Below are 19864 nucleotides of genomic sequence, written 5' to 3'. Positions count from 1 at the left end.
TAACAGTTCCATATTTCATTGATTCCAAAGCACACATTTTTCTGTATTTTAATGTCCCTAAAATAGGGTCACAGACACCACTTTGCCTTGGAGTTTGGGGGAAAAGTACTTATGGGTTGATTATGTACTTTGTGGAAACACTACCACTCATTGCCTATGCCTGACTTTGCTACTGAAACCTATTCTTGGGTGGGTTAAGATGTTAAGAGTGTAAAGTATAGAATTAGATTAAGCTGACTCTGAAGAACATAAATGGTGAAATTCACTGATTCAACCTGATGATATTATTCTCATGAAAATTTGGTGAGTGTGCCATCAACTATTTTTAATCCAGAGAAGAGAAATTAAATATTAAATAGAACACGTCTTAGATCTAATTTCTGAAAGCAATGTTATTGGCTGTACAGGGAATATCCCTAGAGCTTAATATATGCCACCTGGCTATCCCCACTGAGTTATTTGCTTTTTTTTTTAACAGTACTACAAGCAAGGGAAGATTTTTCTACTTTGTCAGTATTATTCAGGAGGAACATCTGCTTTTTTTTTTTTTTTAATGGAACATCTGTTTTTTTAAGATCAAGATAAACGAAGTGTATTGCCTCCCGCTTTACTGCAACAACAGAATGAAATGAAATTTATATGGTATACTTTCCTCTTTACAATGCCAAGTTGTTTTTTCCTTCTAGTATTTTATGCTTATTAAATGGTTTATTCTAATATTTTCCAAAGACATCAATTTGGTTACTCAATCATTCATGAAACATTTACCGATAGCTTATAAAGTTTTGGGAATTGTGGCAAGCATCTGAGATAGTGATGAAAAAGGAGTCATTCCCCACAAGGAATTTGTAGCCATAAAAGGCAAGACAACAAGTAAACCATTCATACAATGTGATTAAATTATATCAAGTGATTAAAGCTGTGGTACAGGCTATGAGTTTGTTTTGGGAATACAGAAAAAGAGATATAGCCCAGCCTGGGAGGGGTCTAATCAAGCTACCATGAAGAGATAATAAAGCTTGGGCTAAGCCTAACACTTTTTTTCTTTAAAAAAAAAATTATCTTTTTCAGTCTTCATGATTTCATGTTTTTTTTTAAACAATGTAATGAAGTTATGCCTTAGGCAATAGAGAACATAAAAGAACCACCAGCACTAGGATTCTTCTAGTACATAAGCACGTTTCAAGTGTGGTCAGAGGCAATCCTCACATCCTAACTGCTAGCACACCCTAACTCTGGATAGTATTTCCCCTTTAGAGGATAGGTAACGAAGAAAACCAATATGGAGGTAGGTGTATAAAAACTAATCATAGGGCAAAAGAAATATATTGAAAATTATTTCCTCTAAAATGTAGTAGAAAAAGAAAATAAAGAAAAAAAAACTCTAAGGAAATACATACCTCTGAAATGATTTAATATAAGAAACTTAACTTCAGTGTTTGCCTCGGCAGCACATATATTAAAATTGGAACGATACACAGAAGATTAGCACAGCCTCTCTGCAAGGGAGACACGCAAATTCATGAAGCAGTCCCCATTTTTTTGGTTTTTAATTAAAAAATAGAAAAGAAACTTAACTTTAGAAAACATCTACAGAGTAATCAAAATGGAATCCAAAAGACATGGGCTCAATAAGTAAGGGTGTCTTAAGAAGAGAACAGGCAAACACACAAAGTACACAAACTGAGGTGCAGGCTGATAGGAAAGGGAAGCTGCAGAGAAAGTGACATATAGCAAGGAAATTAAAACTGCAATTGCAAAATTAAAATATGTACCATAGTCAGTAGAGTTGGGAAACACTATTCAAATTAAGAAAACTCAAGCAAAGACTTGAGAACAAACTTAAGAAATTTTCCCAGAATACCGAGGTAATAAAGTCGTACAAATGTTTAAAGAAAAAGATGATTGGTATTAGGAGTGTAAAGTTCTAACTTACAAATGATACAGAACCAGAACGGGAATAGAAAGTTTTAAAAAGTTTTCTGAACTCAGGAAAGGCCTGAGCCGATAGATTGTAAGAACTCACTGCGTTATAGGCAAAAATTCAGTTGATTTTCCCCCTCCCAAAAATACAGTTTTAGAATTTCTTTAGATAAAGCAAAAAGACCCCCAAAATTAAAAAGTCAAAATCACATTAATGCCAAAAAAATTAAATTAGACTGGTCTCATATTTGTGGCTTCCTCAGAACACCAAATTCCAGAGGACTACAGAGAGAAACTATCTATAGCAATGATATTTGGAGAGAGTTTGAGATATATACCTCTTTTTTTCTTTCTTTCTTTTTTTTTTTTTTGAGACAACATCTCACTGCCTTGTCCAGGCTGGAATTGAACTCCTGGGCTCAAGCAATCCTCCTGCCCCAGCCTCCCCAGTAGCTGGGATTACAGGTTCAATGTGCTAGGCTCTTAACGTCAAATTTAAAGATAAAGAAGAATCTTGAATTTTGTTAAACAACAACAAAAAGAGAAGCAAACAAATTGCCAACCAGAAGCTGCTATTGAGAGATACCTAAAAGCAAAATATGAAGATGTGAAAAAAAAATTTTAATGGTCAAAAATATACTAGGCACGGCCGGGAGTGGTGGTTCAAGCCTGTAATCCCAGCACTTTGGGAGGCTGAGACGGGTGGATCACAAGGTCAGGAGATCGAGACCATCCTGGCCAACACAGTGAAACCCCGTCTCTACTAAAAAATACAAAAAACTCCCCAAAAACAACTAGCTGGGCGGCAGGAAGGGCGCCTAGTCCCAGCTACTCAGGAGGCTGAGGCAGGAGAATGGTGTAAACCCGGGAGGCAGAGCTTGCGGTGAGCTGAGCTGAGATCCAGCCACTGCACTCCAGCCTGGGTGACAGAGCGAGAGACTGTCTCAAAAAAAAAAAAAATATACACACACACACACACACACACACACACTAGGCACATAAATCTAAAAAGCTAGGAAGAGTAGTATTAGTACATGATAAAGTAGAATCAAAGCAAAAAAAGTAAATGGAAAAGGTGTTCATTTTACATTTAAAAAATGTGAAGCTAGTTATGAATTGTCTGAAGAATGGCAAGAAAACAACTGACAAAAGTAGCACTGCACAGAGAGACTATGATAATCATCTCAGTCTTTGGCAGGTAAGGACATAGCAGGCATGATTAATAATTAATGAGACTGTTAATGTATATTAACTTTGTGCTCTATGGAAATTGTACGTTATTATTTCACTGAATATTAATAAAATATAATTCTAACAGAACAAAGAAAACTTCAGTACATTCCAAAGTCTAAAATCTTATAGAACCCATTATCTAATCCTAATGCAATAAAGCAAAATTAATACCAAAAGCTTTAGCACAAAGTAAACATAAGAAAAAAACCCCAAATGAATGAACAAAAATAACACACAAAACACACAGAACCCAACCAATACTAAATCTTCTAAATTACTGATGGAGCAAAGAACTCAATACTAGAATTGCAGACCATTTTGAAAATAAAGGTTAAAATATTAAAGTATTCTATTAATGGCAAGAATATTACTTATGGACAGAACCAAATCTGTGAAAAACCAATCTGGAGGCGGTTAAATTAATATGAAATTACATGGTTTTTAAAAGACTGCCACTGTTCACTCGATTTTTCCCACCTTTTTTCAATTTTTTTCTCCCTTACTCTCCTAGTTTTAAAATGAAACACAAACATATTAACAAATAAGTGGTATGCTTTTAACAGTTTCAGATTTTCTCTTCAACAGCAAAATCTTTTCATGCTCCTCCACAGTGTGGCTTGGTGGGGATTATTCACTAGACTAGTACTTCTTACAGGCCTCTATTATATAGCATTAGGTTTATTTGAATAATAAACACTACAATGAAATAGTACTCTTTATGCTATTTCTAAGTGAAATGGCCGACTCCTACACAGAATGTTTTTTAGGCCTTTCTTCAGGTGAAAAGAAACAAATAATACTCTTCCTTTGATCTGTAAGGTATGTACACATGTACACATTGCTGCATTGCTGCCACTGAGTTCCAAGGCATAGGTACATACGTACTGTCACAAGAGATCAGTGTCCCAAAAGCTACCTAACAAACAGTAGACTAAATTAGCATATGTGTAACCACTTTGTACCACAGCATGTAAATTAAATATTGGACACTTGACAATAGAAAGCAGCAAAAGTATTAAATTTACAAAATTCTATATAGTTGAGTCGAAGTCCCCAATAATTTCAATTACAGTTAAGTATTATTCTTCCCCACTGGGAATTCAGAATTCCTCAAGATTGCAGTGTTTAATAAAAACGACAGATCCATTTGAGATGAATGTTATAATATAGTCCCTCCTTTCCTAATTCTCTCTGTCCTCCTCCCTACCCAATCCCCCAGGTTAAAAGTCCTTATTTAGGATATAACTGCAAAAAAGAATCACATATTACTGTACCGGGGACTGATATCAGTGTGTCAAACAATACGACAATTATAAATTACAACACAGCAATGGGTTTATATGTAAAATCTACCACTGAGGGGGCAAAGCAAACAAGAAAGGTGACAACACATTAATACTTTATTTGGAACTTTACAATACAGAAAAACAGATAGATGGCACAATAGAAAGAAAGAAAGTCTGAAAGGACAAAGTTATAACATCAACCTGCTCTTACTTGACGTATTCTGAAATGTTAACGTCACACCAAATGAACTTTCTCTTGCTGATGTCATCCTCCCAAATGCATCAAACTTTCAATGATATAAATATGAACTCATTTTAAATAATGAGTAACAATACATTTGCTATGTATTGTTATCCCATCTATACATTTACTTGCAACCTTCAACTTAGGCATTTTTTTCTTTCAAAAATGACTACTTCAGTCATTCAAATTATAGAAATTTTAGTTTTAGTTTTCAGCTGATTTACTATTAAATACACACAATTTTTCTTCTTTGGAAGGTTTAGAAGCAATTAATTACACTTAGACATTTTCTAACTGAAAATGGTGAAGTATTTTCTAAAAGCTTACTTGTGGGAAATTAAAATTTTAATAACAAAACACACGTGTTTATATAAAGACTATCAAAATTAAGAAAATCCATTTAAAACATTATGGTAGTATGTCAATTTGCAAAAAAGACTGACAACCACAAAGTACCTTCATATATAAGATTCTAATTCATGGCTCCACAGTTGGATGGGAAGGAAAGAAGAGAGGAGAAAGGAACCAAATATAACTTTATCTTAACAAACTTTATAGGTGCTTTCTAAGTTTTATCCACATTTCAAGTATTAAATAAGGGAAATAATCTATTTAGAATCCATACAACCATCTTATCTGCTGCTTGTTCTCTAACCCTTTTAACTAAACCTACCAAAGAAAACTCATCTGAGTGGCTAACACTGTAGGTGCTCAAATGGTATTTGCTGCATGAATTATGAATGAACAGTGAAAACTGCTAACTAGCCTTCTCTTTCACTTCTGGAGTTGGAAATCAAGCCAGGGATGGGACTCACACTAGGGCTAGGAAGAAAATTCTGGAACGTTTTTGGTGAAGGGTGATCTCACGCAGCTGAAAAGATTTTGCAGAATCTACTTTCAGTTTAAGACTCTAAATTAGTTCCTCTTTGTATATTACAGCAATGATTCCTCGTTTTCAGAAATCTAGGCCTCTTGCCTAAGGTTCAAATTTAGTATAAAAATTCTGTGCTTTTTCTTTTAGAGAATTTCATTCAAACTCCCTCTCTCTTCTATCTATCCACAAGCAGCTTTCCATGCCTTGCTTTTCCAGTCCAACATCTTTCAATCATAAAGATTTCTGAATAATGTTTTTGGAAATGCTGATGCCCAAAATAAGTTTTATATTATACATTTTAATTTTTTTATATCTCAAAAACTTGAGAATAAAGTGAAACTTATAGTAGACAAAGTAGTTTTACTAACTTCAATATTATGTAGAGGTGTGCACCCTATGGCTCACGGGTCAAAGTCAGCATGCTGTTTCTGTAAATAAAGTTTTATTGGAACTCAGATAGACTAATTTGTTGACATATCATCTATGATTGCTTTTGCACAACACCAGAGATGAATAGTTATGATAGAGACTGTGTGACTGCCAAGGCCTAAAATATTTACTAGCTGCCCCTTTACAAAACATGTCTGCCAACTCCTGCTATTAAGCATTGGCCTCTCTAATCCTCCTCTGAGATCTATACAGACAATAATACAAACAGCAAATACATACTACAGAACTTCAGTGTATTAAGCAATGCTTTGCAAATTTTACATTTACATTATCTTTTCAAACTTGGACACAACATGAATTATTATCACAATCCCTATTTACAGATACAAAGCTGAGGTTTGATGAAATTGAGTAACATGGTCAAGGTTAGTAAGTGGACAGAGCTGGGAATCAAGCCCAGGTCTACTGAAATCCAAAATGAAAGTGTAGTATCTCTTATAGAGAACTTGAAAATAATAAATAATAATAAATGTTTTCTAAGGACTTAGTTTTAGGGTCCATATGCTTTTATACTGTTCTAAGTAATGTGGTATTAAGCATAGGTTTTAACATTTGTTTCTTAATACCAAGGTAAAAAGCACGGATGATTCTTATTTTTCACAAGGAAGCATGCACAAAACTATCTTTACTTTTAGTGAGACTGTATAGTGTTAAAAATTCTTAACTGAAATTCTAAAATGATAGTCATGAGAGGTTACACGTGGAAGTTGCTGTTATACTAATACAACTGCTGTCACTACAACAGTGTGGAAAGTTGGACAAAGTTCATTGGGTTTAAAACAACAAAGAGCTTGAAAATTTAGAACTATTTCTAAGAGAGGAAATGAAAGAACGTCATTCACACTAACAACATCTGTTAACATACAAAGCAGTGTATGGTAAACCAACTTTGAAAACAAAGGAAGGGATAGTTTCTGCAAATACCAATTAAATACAAATGTAACAAACTGTATCGCAGATAACAGGCAATGTGATAACTATTGAGGATACAAAGATAATTGCTATCTTCAACAAACCCACAGCATATGAGGTGAGATAAATAGGTAAAAATTAGTATAGGGTTCTTAATTTCAAGCAACAGAAACTAAATTAGACTGATTAATAGATATGTAATACATTAACAGATATTAAAAGTAGCTCCCAGAACTGCGAGGAGGACTGAAGAACAAAACTCAGTAAATGGACAGAAAACAAGGATGCTTAAAAGCAAGAAATACAAGTGCTCCTCTACTTATGATCGGGTTACATTGAAAATGCATTTAATACGCCTAAACTGCCATCAGAGCTTAGCCTAGCCCGCCTTGAATGTGCTCAGAACACTACCATTGGTCAAAAACAGCTGGCATTACAATACACAGCAGAGTACCAGTTATTTACCCTCATGATTGAGTGCCTGACTGGGAGCTGCGGCTCCCTGCACCATGAGAGTACCATAATGCATATCCCTAAGCAATGATACGATTTTGACTTTGAAAGCTTTGATTCTGAAAGATCAAAATTCAAAATCTGAAGTAAAGTTTCTACTGAATGTGTATCACTTTTGCATCATTGTAATGTCAAAAAAAAAAAATTAAGTCTGGGACTATCTGTGAAATCAAAATCTGTCACAAGAACCACCTGGGCACAGAAGAGATGCTACAAGTGGCACATCACGACCTCTGCTGTTTTCGGAAAGTGGTGTTTTACTGTTGCCACTACATCTTTTATTGTGTCTGAGCATTTGTATCAGCTCTGGATAGATGCATCCCATTAGTCATGTTTGGGTTATGAGCTCTTTTCCTGTGTGGGCAAGGGAAAGCAATGTATTTGCCCTTTTTGGCTTTTGTTGTGGTGAGCACCAGACCTTGCCTTTGATCAAGATTCATACTATGTAAGTAGGAAACTCCTCAAGCACAGGAAGAAGCTTCAAGTGCTGTGACCCCTGTCAACAGAAAAATGCCCCAATATAAGCACCGTAGCTTAAGGATCTGCAGACATTTTTTTAGGGGGCTGGAGGGGGCGGTGAAGAAGAGCCTCTGAATTCTCAAGTTTGTGAGGCACTATTTAAGTGACTAAATGGTAATAACTGATCCATATTTATAAATGTACCTTGGTTTTTTCTTAACCAGTCATTAAGACGAAACTCATTTTAGCAGTTTAAAAATTAAAGACATACCGCACAGAACAAGATTTAAGTTTATTAAGCCACTGTTTTTCAAATTCAAGTCTAATAACTTGTTAGTCAAGCCAGAAGCCCATAAGCTCTCAAATTTAAGAAACTACAACAGAACATAAACACAACAAGCAAGTTCTATATTAGATGTCACCAAGAAATGATAAATTGCACAAGCAGTCAGGGAAAGTTATGCAGAACAAAATAGACCTGAATATAAAACTTCAAGAATAAGAAGAAATTTGCCAAGCACATGTAGTAGGACGAAAAAGAATAATTTATTAAAGGTAACATCTAGCATAAGATGACTTCATTAGGAAACACAATGGTGTAGTGGAAAACCAACCAACCAACCAACCCACCCACCCTCATCCAAGTTCAGGAAAACTGCATTTAAATTTCAATCTCAATTAGCAGTATGATACTGGTCAAGGGCTTTCACACCTGATTTTTCCTTACCTATAAAATAAGGGAGCTGGACTAGTTGCTCTGTAAGTAATCTTGCTTCTAAACAAATTTATGAGGATGCTGATTAGTAACAACAGCTAACATTTACTAGCACTTACCATATGTCAGGCACAATGGTACACAGTTTACACTTCTTATGTAGGCATTACAATCATTCCCATTTTCACCAATTGAAGAAACTCAAGCTCTGAGTGCTTAACTCACCCAAAGTGTCTAGTTAGTAAGAAGGTCAGACCTGGAAGATCTAATTCCAAAGCCAACACATTTAGCTTCTATGCTATGGTTTCACCAATAATGCAATTCCAAATCCCTAAAGGACAGCGCCATAATGAGCATCTATTGTACTATGTTTAGTGTTTACTACCTATAATTTTTTTGTTGTTGAGATGGAAGTCTTGCTATGTTGCCCGGGCTGGTCTTGAACTCCTGGGCTCAAATGATAGATCCTCCTGCCTTAGCCTCCCAAAATGTTGGGATTACAGACATGATTCATCATGCCTGGCCTACAATTTTTTTTTTATTATCTACATTTTTCAGCATTTTTCAGATACTTACTTTAGGCCTAAGTATCAAAATGCTCATTATTTTTTATATGTCAAATTGAAATCTTCCTAAAATATGTTATACATGTCTCTCACTTTGTAAATAAGGGAAAGGTAACCCAGTTTAAACTTTCCGTGAAGCTCAAGGTTACACTTATACATATTAATTATTGCCTGGGGCTTCTGAAACTTTAAGGTAAATATGGCTCTTTGCCCTTCACTTTCTTGGGTCAGCTTCTTACATTTTGGTTTCTTTCCTTTCAGTAATCACAGCTCCTTTTTACAATGGTAATTTTCTGTGGACTGAAAAAAAAAAACAAGCTTCTAAGCTTATCAGAATTATTTAGTAAAGATATAGCTTCAAAAAAATTACTTTCAGTCATTTTTCTTATTACAAGGTGGCCTTTGATGTAATACCATAAAGTAACTTTAATTACCAACTTTGCTGTGATTTGATTATCTAAACACACTTCTTCTGTTTCAAATCTTTGACATGGCATAGTCTCACAGTGCATGACAACCTCCTATCCTAAGATGATTCATAAAGAATTAAAAGTTAAAGTATTATGTTCCACAGATCACATGATCCCAGCATTCCAGAAAAAAAAAATGCTTAATGCTTATTAAAAGATACAGGTTAAGTTTTAGGTAGGTTCAAATCATCCTATTTTTCTTGAGATTATGGGAAAAAAAAATTGTAACGAATCACCTGCAAAAATCCTAAAGAGAATGTGAGAGGGAGATACTAAAACATACTTTGAAACTGCACATCATTAAATCAGTTTGGTACAGATAGAAAAAGAGCAAGAAATCTGTTTATGATAAAGATGATGGTTCAAATTATTAGTAAAGAGGAACTATAATAATAAATGGTATGAGAACTGTCAAAAAAAAAAAAAACCAAAAAAAACTATATACTTATTTCATGCCTTACTTCAAAATAAATAATGGAAAGGTCAAATGTCCAAAATGGAAGAAAAAATGAAGTTCCAGAAGAGCTAATTTATTTGTAATTTTACAGAGGAGAATAGGTCTTTGTAAACAGGATACAAAATCCAAGTCACAAATGAGAGAAAAAAAGCGATACATTTAACCCCACAAAAAGTAAAAGACCATTGTAGAACAAGAAAATAAATGAAGTCAAGAGACTAACTGGGAACAGTATTTGCAAAACATGATAAAAAACTGATTTCCCTAATTTATAGAGTTTATACAAACCAATAAGAAACAGTCCAACTAAAAGAAAAATAAACAAAATACATAAACAATCATTTTTCACCTATCCAAATGGCAAAATCTAAAAAGTCTGATGATGCTCAGTGCTGTTGATGGTGTGAGGGGACCATCAGTCTCATGTCTGCCAATGTGTGCCTAAGCTGATGAAACTCATGAAGAGAGTCATGCAGATACAGTCTCCAGAGTTGTCAAGGTATATGTACAAAGGTGATCACTATAATCCTGTTTAATTGCAAAGATTCACTGGAAACAAAATGTTTATCACACAGGAATAGTTAAATGAACATCCAGAAAATGGAATACTACTCACCATTTAAAAAGGGAAGAATAAATACACTTCAATGTGGAAAGCAAAGTGCAGAAGTGTTTACAGAGCTTTTTAAGTGGGAAAAACAGATGAGTAAGTAAATTTTCAATGTTTTTCTGAAATTAATTACATGGACCTGTTAAGAATGGCTGATTTGTTCACAGGCACTGGGGAGGGGAGACCTTTACCTTTCAGTCCTAACTGTGGCATTTTAAAATCCATATCTGAATTAATTTAATTTTACTTTTTAAAAGTTAGGAGTTATCTAAATAGTAAAATTTTGGCCAATTTTTGTCCTCTTTATTCTTTTCTGTTTTAAAAACACCTAATCAATTTTATATTTTAAAGAGAGGAACCACATAGGAATAATAGTCAATGGGATGTTTTATTTTATTCAATACAGCTTTGCTTTTTAAAATAACAAGCACATAATATTTTCATAATTTAAATCAGCTTTAATTCATTACAATTTTAATTATCTGTGCTAATAAAAGGACAATGCTTAGAATCTCAAACCAAAACACTCTATATAGCCTCTGTACATCTGAATGAACATATATGTTCCAATGTAAAAAAAGATCTTCCTCTATTTTATATATTTTTTAAAAAGACTAAAATCATTAATAATTAGAAAAGAATCTATACTAAAGTTTCTCTGTCTACTGAGGACACTTGTGTCTTATACAAGCTGACATATGCTTTCTGAATGGGTCACCAGCCCTTCCGTAGAAAGGGCAACACATAGTGATATATTTTTATAAGAAAGAAACTAATAATTTAAAGAAGAAGAAAAAAAGGAAGCTGCCTAAAACCAATAAATGCGAAGTAGATTGAATCAGGGCCTCTTTTAAATTGGCTATTTTATTAGGAAAGTGAAAAGTGATCTCAATAACTCTTGCAATTTCTAAAGATTAGAACTGATATCTTTCTCAGGTTCAAGAGATTCTATCCTTTCACATGGTGCACAATTGTTGCTTTTCAAGTCTATTAGAGTGTCAATGGCAGATGTAATTAGAATGGAGGCTGGAGGGAAAGGAAACCACAGAGAAAGGGAAGTTAGAGACCAGGCTTCTATTTCACAGCAAGTGAAACAGAAGTACTTGTAAACAAGAGAGTACATCTATTAGACCTGCTGAAGATTATAAGGGGCTATTTATCAAGGCAACTCACAAGCACTCACCTGTAAGGGCATTGGATCTTCAAAATCCACCACAAAGCTCACCTTTTAGTAGTCTCAATGTATAATTACCATCCTGCTGTGATTGTTTATCTTTACTATTTACTCCATATTATAGTACTCCCCTAGTTATCTGGCCTTATTGAGAAATGAAGGTCAAGGGTATGCTGAAGTAGTTAACAGCATGGGGCTTTGAAACTCCTTCAGAACCCAAGGAAGTGAGTTCAAATCTCAGCTTTACCACTTAAGAACTTTATGATCTTGAGCAAGTTATTTAATCTCTGCCTCTAAAATCTCTAAAATAGGGTTAACATTGTTAATAACGCTCATGGCTTACTGTTGATAAGTAAATGAAATACCTGTATACTGCATCACAATCCTCAAATACATAAAATTTTATAAACACACTTTTTTCAAAGTGTTACTGGTATTATTTAAATAATTATGAATATAAATCTCAATAATTTAGTTATTTTTCTTTCTAAAAAGGCAAACAAAATTTAACCTTTTCTGGACTGTGTAGGATCACAATTAGGAACATAAATTATAAGGTAAGATTATATGTGACTATAAATACAAAAAAACATTCTGCAGGCTATCAGTCACTCTTATGGACACGTCTTGAGTGATGACAGTCTGATGAGAGTTTAAGTTTACAGAGATGTTTGTCTCTATGCTAATTATTTCTGAATTGTTACATTTACAATTTTTAAAATATGGTCGCCATTTTTGTCTTCATTCACAGTCAGAGCTAATTAGTTGTGCCTACTTCTTACAAGCCTCTTTCTCATTTTCTTAATTCCGAAGTGCTGTTAGCTAAAAACAACCATTTTAAAGCAAACTGATCTGGTTATAAATACACACACACACAGAGCCTGTAGATTCAGACAGTTCTAGGTTTAAATTCCAGTTATGCTACTTAATTTGTGACCCTGTCAAGTTACTTCAGTTCTCTAAGCCTCAGGTTCTTCATCCTTAAAATGAGATTATTACCTATACTGAAACACTGTGGTAAGAAGCAAATAAAAACTTAGCTAAAACATCTTGCAGAGTGCTTTCTAGTACCTGACAATGTAAGTCATCCAGTCAATGGTAATTATTATTCTGTAATTAAAGAAGTATGTTGAAATTATTGCTAAGTTAAGAATAAAATGAATTTCTTACTAGAAACATGCTTTTAATGGGTAAAATTCCTTGGCGCTATGCTGGAGACAGAAAGATGAAAAAGAATATATTATCTACCCTCCAGGAGTTCAGAGCCTAATGAAGACAGATGTAAACAAAATCACAGCAATCTGATGAGCAAAACAGTAAAAGCAGCAGCACTCTATGTGAAGTCAAAATGTTTTTCCGGAAGAGGTGATACTTACCCTAGGAGGGTAAACAGGAGTTTACCAGGTTGGGGGTTAGGGACTGAGGTGAGCAGACTTGGTCAAGGAGGTTGAAAGAACACATGAAAAGATCTACAAAGAAGAAACAGGATGGTAGGATCTGGAGCAGAGTGCTTACAGAGAGGCAAGTGTAGAAAAGCAAGCCCAGATGAGATAATAGTGGTCTAGTACACCAAACCAAGCAGGAATTGGCCCTTTTAAAATAAGCAATGAGAAATCACAGAAGTATTAGTATTTTAAGGGCAGTGAAGGAGACTGGCTGAAAAAGATTGCATGCTTACATTCATGTTATAAAGAGATCCCTCCACCTACACTGTGTAAACTGACCAGGAAGGGGTCAATTTTTCCTTCTTCTTTCCAGCCTGGACTATATTTTTCTTGACTATAAGAAAATAATCAAGAAAGAAAATATAGTCCAGGTTGGAAAGAAGCAGTCACTGATCTAAAGTAGTGAGAAGAAGAAAGGAGAGTGAGGAATGGATGAGGGAGACTAAGAAGGTAGTCTTGGTAACCCTCAGAAATCTAGGAAAATTTCCCAGTTTCCAGTTTGGGAAAATGGTTGGGTCATGATGCCATTAGTCAAAATGGAGACACAATGGGAATAAAAACAGTTTTTGAGAGGAAAACAGCTCAATTTGGAATTTGTCTGAACAGAGCTTATGCAGTCTGAAACTCAGGTAAGACTAGAATTAACTCCAACAGGAGAACATAAAGGCAGAAATGTAAGACAAAGTCAAAAATAATGTCACCCAAAACAAACATCCAGATCAAAAATGGGGCTATGAATATCTCTTATAGCTGCTCATGAATACCTTATTTTCTGACTTTCCCTTGTTTTCCAGTTGGACAACAGAATTTTATGAAAATGAGACGTTATTTATAATTTGCATACTACTATAAAAGTCTGAATTTTTTTTCACGTAGGTCTGCTAAATATAGATGTTTACGTTTCCCGAAAATTGTGCCCAACTTCTTTACTATCATCCCGAGACTACTAAAGTGTTTAAGACCTGAAAGATGCCCAGTAAAAATGAATGAATTAACTAAATGTGGTCCTTAAGTCAGTCAAGAAGCCAAATATAGTGCTGAAAGACTTTAAAATTGCTTTAGGTATTGACTTAAAGTTATAAATGAACATTTAATGTAGTAATCTAAATTTTTCTCTAAATACTGTCTTTTCCATTTCAAAACACAATTTTCAGTGGTTTGGGAATTGTGAACTGACTTTTCTAAGTTCAAGAACTCACCTAAAACTAACGATTTAGGGATATTCACACTTCAAATTTCAAGAGAAGTCAGAAGCAGGTAGAAAAATGTAATTATTGATTTTTAAAAATACTAATTTATAAAGGAAAAAGGGGCTGGGCCCAGTGATTCACACCTGTAATCGCAGTACTTCGGGAGGCAGAGGCCAGAAGATCGCTTGAGACTAGGAGTTTGAGACCAGCTTGTGCAACAAAGTAAGATCCAATCTCTACAAAAAATAAAATTTGCTGGGTGTTGTGGTGCACACCTATGGTCCCAGCTGCTCAGGAGGCTGAGGCAGGAGGACCACTTGAGCCCAGAAGTCTGAAGTTACAGTGAGCTATGATCATGACACTGCACTCTAGCTTGGGCGACAAAGCAAAGACCCTGTCTCCAAAAAAACCCTGTTTCCAAAAAAAAAAAAAAAAAAAGACAGAGAGAGAAGGAGGAGGGCCATACTAAAATGCTTCTCTTACTCTTACAGGTAGATTCTTATGTTAACAATATGAGTGCTCTTCACAGGAATGTTGAGGAGAGATTTTTAAATAGACTCTCACCCCTGAGAATGATGACTACACAGATCTAAGTGTTTCTTCAGTATTTTCTTTGTACATACCTACTCAGATAGATGCACGTTACAGAAACTCAAAAACTGAGTGTTCACAAATTGGTAGATGAAAAAGGTGAGTCAATAAAGAAGCAGGGAAGACAGCTGTGGGGCAGAGGAAACTGTAACAAGGACCTGGAAGTATAAATAGGCACCATAAGGGAGCTGAGTCAGTACAAACTTCAGTGCTTGTTACTATTTCTCATTAATGAATTGAAAGATACTTTATGAAATCTTCAAAACTAAGAAAGGATAAAGCTCAATGCTCTGTACATCAGATTACATTACAGTTACAGTCATATCTTTTCAGAGTCCAACTTTCAATACTTCCTTTCGCTTTTTCTGAATGTCAACCCTCCCTCTTATGCACATTTTTTTATATTAATGAAGGACAGGCTATGGTAGTAATATAGGGAAAATAATCAAATTGAACATGATAACCTAACTTAATTATAAAACTAATTGGAAATAAATTAATCCATCTTTATTGGCACATATTTTCTTATAAACTTTTTTTGTGTAGTTGACAATTCTTTGGGCACAATTTACCTGCCTGAATGTGGACCTTGGGAATGTCCTACTAGAAATCTTCGTATGATATGCTTTCACAATTAGATCTTAGACTCAGAGAGAGTGCGTGGAGCAGTTAAAGAGTTTCAGTTTTGGAGTCAGCAGTTTAGTTCTCACTTCACACTATACCATCTCCATAACTTTTAAGTATCCTGCATCTCAGTAATCTGTAAAATGGGACCAATAATAGAACTTACTTCACAATATTCACAAGGATAACATAAAATAATGTGTCAGGAAAACACTAAATACATCGTGTTATTTTGGTAGCTGTAAGTTCAGTTAGTACTTAATCAATTTTTGTATTTCAAGTATATCAAACAACCTAGGTTCCACCATGACAGGAAAACAAAAGTCCACTCACTTCCAGAGTATTGCAGTGTCCCACCACTGGTAAGTGTACCAAATAATTTCTTCTTTTTAGCTTTTTATTGAAATAGCCAATAAGTCAAGTTTCAGTCGGCTACCAGATGAGAAGGCAGTATCTAGAAGATAGCCTGTCCTAAAACTCCACTGCAAATAACTAAGCAGGTAAGCAGTATCCAGAAAGTCTAAATTGTAACGGCATTAAATAAAGCAAAAACCATCAGCAGTTTGCCCTACACAATCCTGTAAGTTTAAAGAAACTGCTTCCGGTTACTTGCTTCCTAACACAGTCTCTGAAGCAAAAACCCAGGTCAGGTCGTATTCTTTGAAGAATTAAAATCTAGACTGGGTTCTCACACTTTTAGAAGGTGAGCAAGATGCCATCCGTGGTTGTCATAAAATTATCCTTGCTTTGGAAAATTCTTTTTAGATATCACTAAATTAAAATCACATGTTAAGTTCTCTCATAATTACAAAGGCACAGTTTCAGGATGGAAAGGCAGACTAGCTTGGAATTTCAAGTTTCCCACTCTGCCACAATGTGGATGCAGTTTTATATTTGGGGCTGAGGTTTGACTTTGGCTTTCTTCATCATGATTTTACCCCCCAAATACACTGCCACTAAACTGCATTGCTATTTACTACATATGCAAGCATTTCAGGTGAAATCAGGGAGAAGAATGGAATAACTGAAGTTAACATGCTTGTTTAAAAACTATTCAGACATCTCAAACATTCCCAGATGCCAGCTGACAATCTTACCACTTGAAGCAAATATGCATTTGTTGTGGTGGGTGAAAGGAAAAAGGCCACACCCAAAGTTAAGACACCACAGTGAAGTGATACCCAGTTTCAGAATTTTAACTATTGCTATTTTCGGTACTCTTTTCACGGTCAATGAATTCTTTAACTTCACACCAGGCCCAGCGTTAAAAAAAAAAAGTTCCACTGTTCCTAATTACTTAGATTACTTCATTTAGTAATAGGTAAGTCCAAGATGGAGAATGACCTCATTCAAAGAAAGGTTCAAACTTTGGTGTAGAAGAAGGCCAAACTCAAATGATCAGTGCGCAGAAGAAACTCTGGATGAGCCAGACATCATTCCTCCCCTCCCCCAAGAGGCCAAGAAGTCAGGTAGAGCCTGACTGTATTAACACAGCACTTACCTGACACAGAACGCTACCAAGTTACCTGGACCCTTCTTTCAGTTTAGCTCCTCCCTAGACGCCCCTCTCTCCTTGGTGCCGCCTCCACCCAGGAAGTCTCTCCCCCCCCCGCCCACCCCCATCCCCGCAGTCCAGCTCCCATGAGCTTCTTCAGCCACATCTCTAGCCCACCTCCGTGTTCTCGCCTACTCTTCTCATCCCCGCTTACCTTCGCCACATAGTCTTTCACCTCATCCAAGTCTCCGTTTTTCAGGGCCCACATGAACTCCTTGTCGCACATCACTGCAGCGGGGCAGGCCGGTTGGCCGGGCAGAAGATGAGGAGGCGGTGGCAGCAGCAAGCGGATGCCGCCGGGCGAGAGGGAGGCAGGGCCGCGCGAAGCCGGAGAGGAGAAGAAGAGAAGGCAGGTTAGGCTGCCAGGCGGGCGAGGCAGATGGCCGCGGCGACCGTTCGGGCGGGAGAAAGAAAGTTCTTTTGCGGCCACCGGGCCCAGCAGAGCAGGTTCCGCCTGGCCGAGGAGAGGCAGGAACCTTTACACTTCCGGTTCACTCCCCGCTAGGACCCTCCCCCAACTTCCTCTTCCTCTTCTCCTCCGCGGAACGCCCCTTTCTGGGTGCGCGGCGCGAGCGCCACTAGTGCGCATGCGCAGTATACAGGCTGCCGGGAGTCCAGAGTGGAGGAGTGGGCGGGACTGGGAGGCTGAGTGAAGGGGACCCAGGGGAGGTCAAGACAGTGGAGTAGTGGAGGAAGAGTGAGAGTAGTTTCGATGGGGTTATGTCGCTTCTGCACCACCATTAATGGAAAAAACTTTACTTTTTAAAAAACATAATCTTGGAGGGCATCTTGCTCAGCTTCTAAAAATGTACAGTAAGAGTGTTTGATTTGAATTCCTTCCTTCTTGCCTTCCTTTCCCCTCCCCTCCCTCCCTTTCATCCTCCCTCTCTCCATTATCCAGTATTACTGGGCTGAAAACGGTGGAATAACGCTATTCCTGCCCTCCAGGAAATCTTAAACACTTAAAACTACAATGTAAATTGAGCGTGTTAACACTGTGTATAATGTTCTCTGGAGCGAAAAACTTTAGTGTGTGGCAGGGGAAAAAAAAAAAAAAAATTAACTCATCTTCCTGACCAGCAAATGACGTCCAGGACTAGGAATTCAGTTTGATGCCATAAAGCGGAACAAATCAAACTGTCTAGTACAATTTGCGTTTTTTAAATTTACTGTTTTTAATGGTTTGAAACTTCAGGACTGTTCTGGTGAAGTCAGTTCTGTTCTCCTAGTGTTTAGTTGTAATGCCATACTGCACAGCTACCACCTGAATTATTCCTCACAACCCTGATGATCCAGGCATGCGCACATGAACATAGATCCAATAAAAGCTTATTGGAACTAGAAATATATATACATATATAACTTACTGTTTATATAACTCATATATAATCTATTATTTGTAACCCACAAAAACACATTAACCAAGCTACTTTATCACCATTGCCATGCAGTGTAGGGGTTCCAAACAGACTCTGGAGTCAAATTGCTTAGTTTGTGATACAGGCCCCACTTCTTGCTAATTTTGTGTCATCTTGGACAAGTTACTGAACTCCCTTCTGCTTCATTTTTCCACATGTGTAAAATGGGGATGTCAACAGTGTTTGGAAATTTTTTTTTTTTTCTTTGCTATCAGAACAGCAAATAGGTTTCAAATCAAAAGAAATCCCTCCAAATTTTAACAGCTATCTAGATTGTTCTTTGTTAATTTTACTCCCTGACAATTAGAAACACAAGTCCACATACCCAATAGTGATACATTTCCAGAAACAAATCTCAAAGGGGAGTTTGTTAGGCAAGTCCTAGAATCTCCATCCCTTCTCCAACACACTCCCACCTGTGTGATTTCTGAGTTACATCATGCTGAGAGCTCTTGATTTATATCTTTGGCCGGGTGTAGTGGCTCATACCTGTAATCCTAGCACTTTGGGAGGACAAGGCTGGAAGATCGCTTGAAGCCAGGAGTTGGAGAACAGCCAGGGCAACAAAATGAGACACCGTCTCTACAAAACACAAAGATTAAAAAAATTAGCTGGGTACAGTGGCAGACATCTGCCTTCCCAGCTACTTGGGAAGCTGAGGTGGGAAGATTACTTGAGCTCTGGAGTTGGAGGCTGCAGTGAGCTATGATGGCACCACTGCACTCCAGCCTGGGTGACAGAGCAAGATCATCTAAAAAAAAATAAAAATAAATAAAAAATAAAAAATAAACCATTAACCAGACTTTTCCTATGTGATCTATTCTTATATATAACTTCTTACTCATTTGGATTTCTCAAACTTAACATGTCCAGAATAGGATCTGGTCTCCTGTAGATGTTAAACCTAGTTGTCCCCCACCCATCACTGTAAATGGCGCTGCCAACCACCCTATCGCTAAAACCAGAAACAGGGGAGTCATAATTGCTCTTCCCATTCTCAACTTTTCTCTTACTCAATCCATCAGTAAATCTTTCAAAAATACGTCTTAAATGTGTTCATTTCTTGCCATCTTCACTATTACTACTCCCTGCACCCTCACATATCCCCCACCCCTGCCACTGTCATCTGTGTCTACACTGCTATGATGCTATGTG

General features: G+C 36.4%; 1 protein-coding gene and 1 non-coding gene across 2 annotated transcripts in view; one reads left to right on the top strand and one right to left on the bottom strand.

The window, feature by feature from the left end:
- The window catches only part of MTPN (myotrophin), a 49504-nt gene extending 31635 nt beyond the window's left edge, over positions 1-17869 (bottom strand). The window contains exon 1 of the mRNA XM_003896641.4: positions 17446-17869. Coding sequence (XP_003896690.1) covers positions 17446-17517 — 72 coding nt within the window. The 5' untranslated portion in view covers positions 17518-17869. The remainder of the gene's footprint in view (positions 1-17445) is intronic.
- LOC116274700 lies at positions 1436-1542 on the top strand. The gene has a single exon (XR_004183483.1). It is a non-coding gene; the product is annotated as a U6 spliceosomal RNA (small nuclear RNA).
- Positions 17870-19864: the final 1995 nt, after the last annotated feature.

This window comes from Papio anubis, chromosome 4 (genome assembly GCF_008728515.1).
Source record: "Papio anubis isolate 15944 chromosome 4, Panubis1.0, whole genome shotgun sequence".
NCBI classification, from domain to species: Eukaryota; Metazoa; Chordata; class Mammalia; order Primates; family Cercopithecidae; genus Papio; species Papio anubis.
This window is presented reverse-complemented; position numbering and strand designations above follow the sequence as displayed.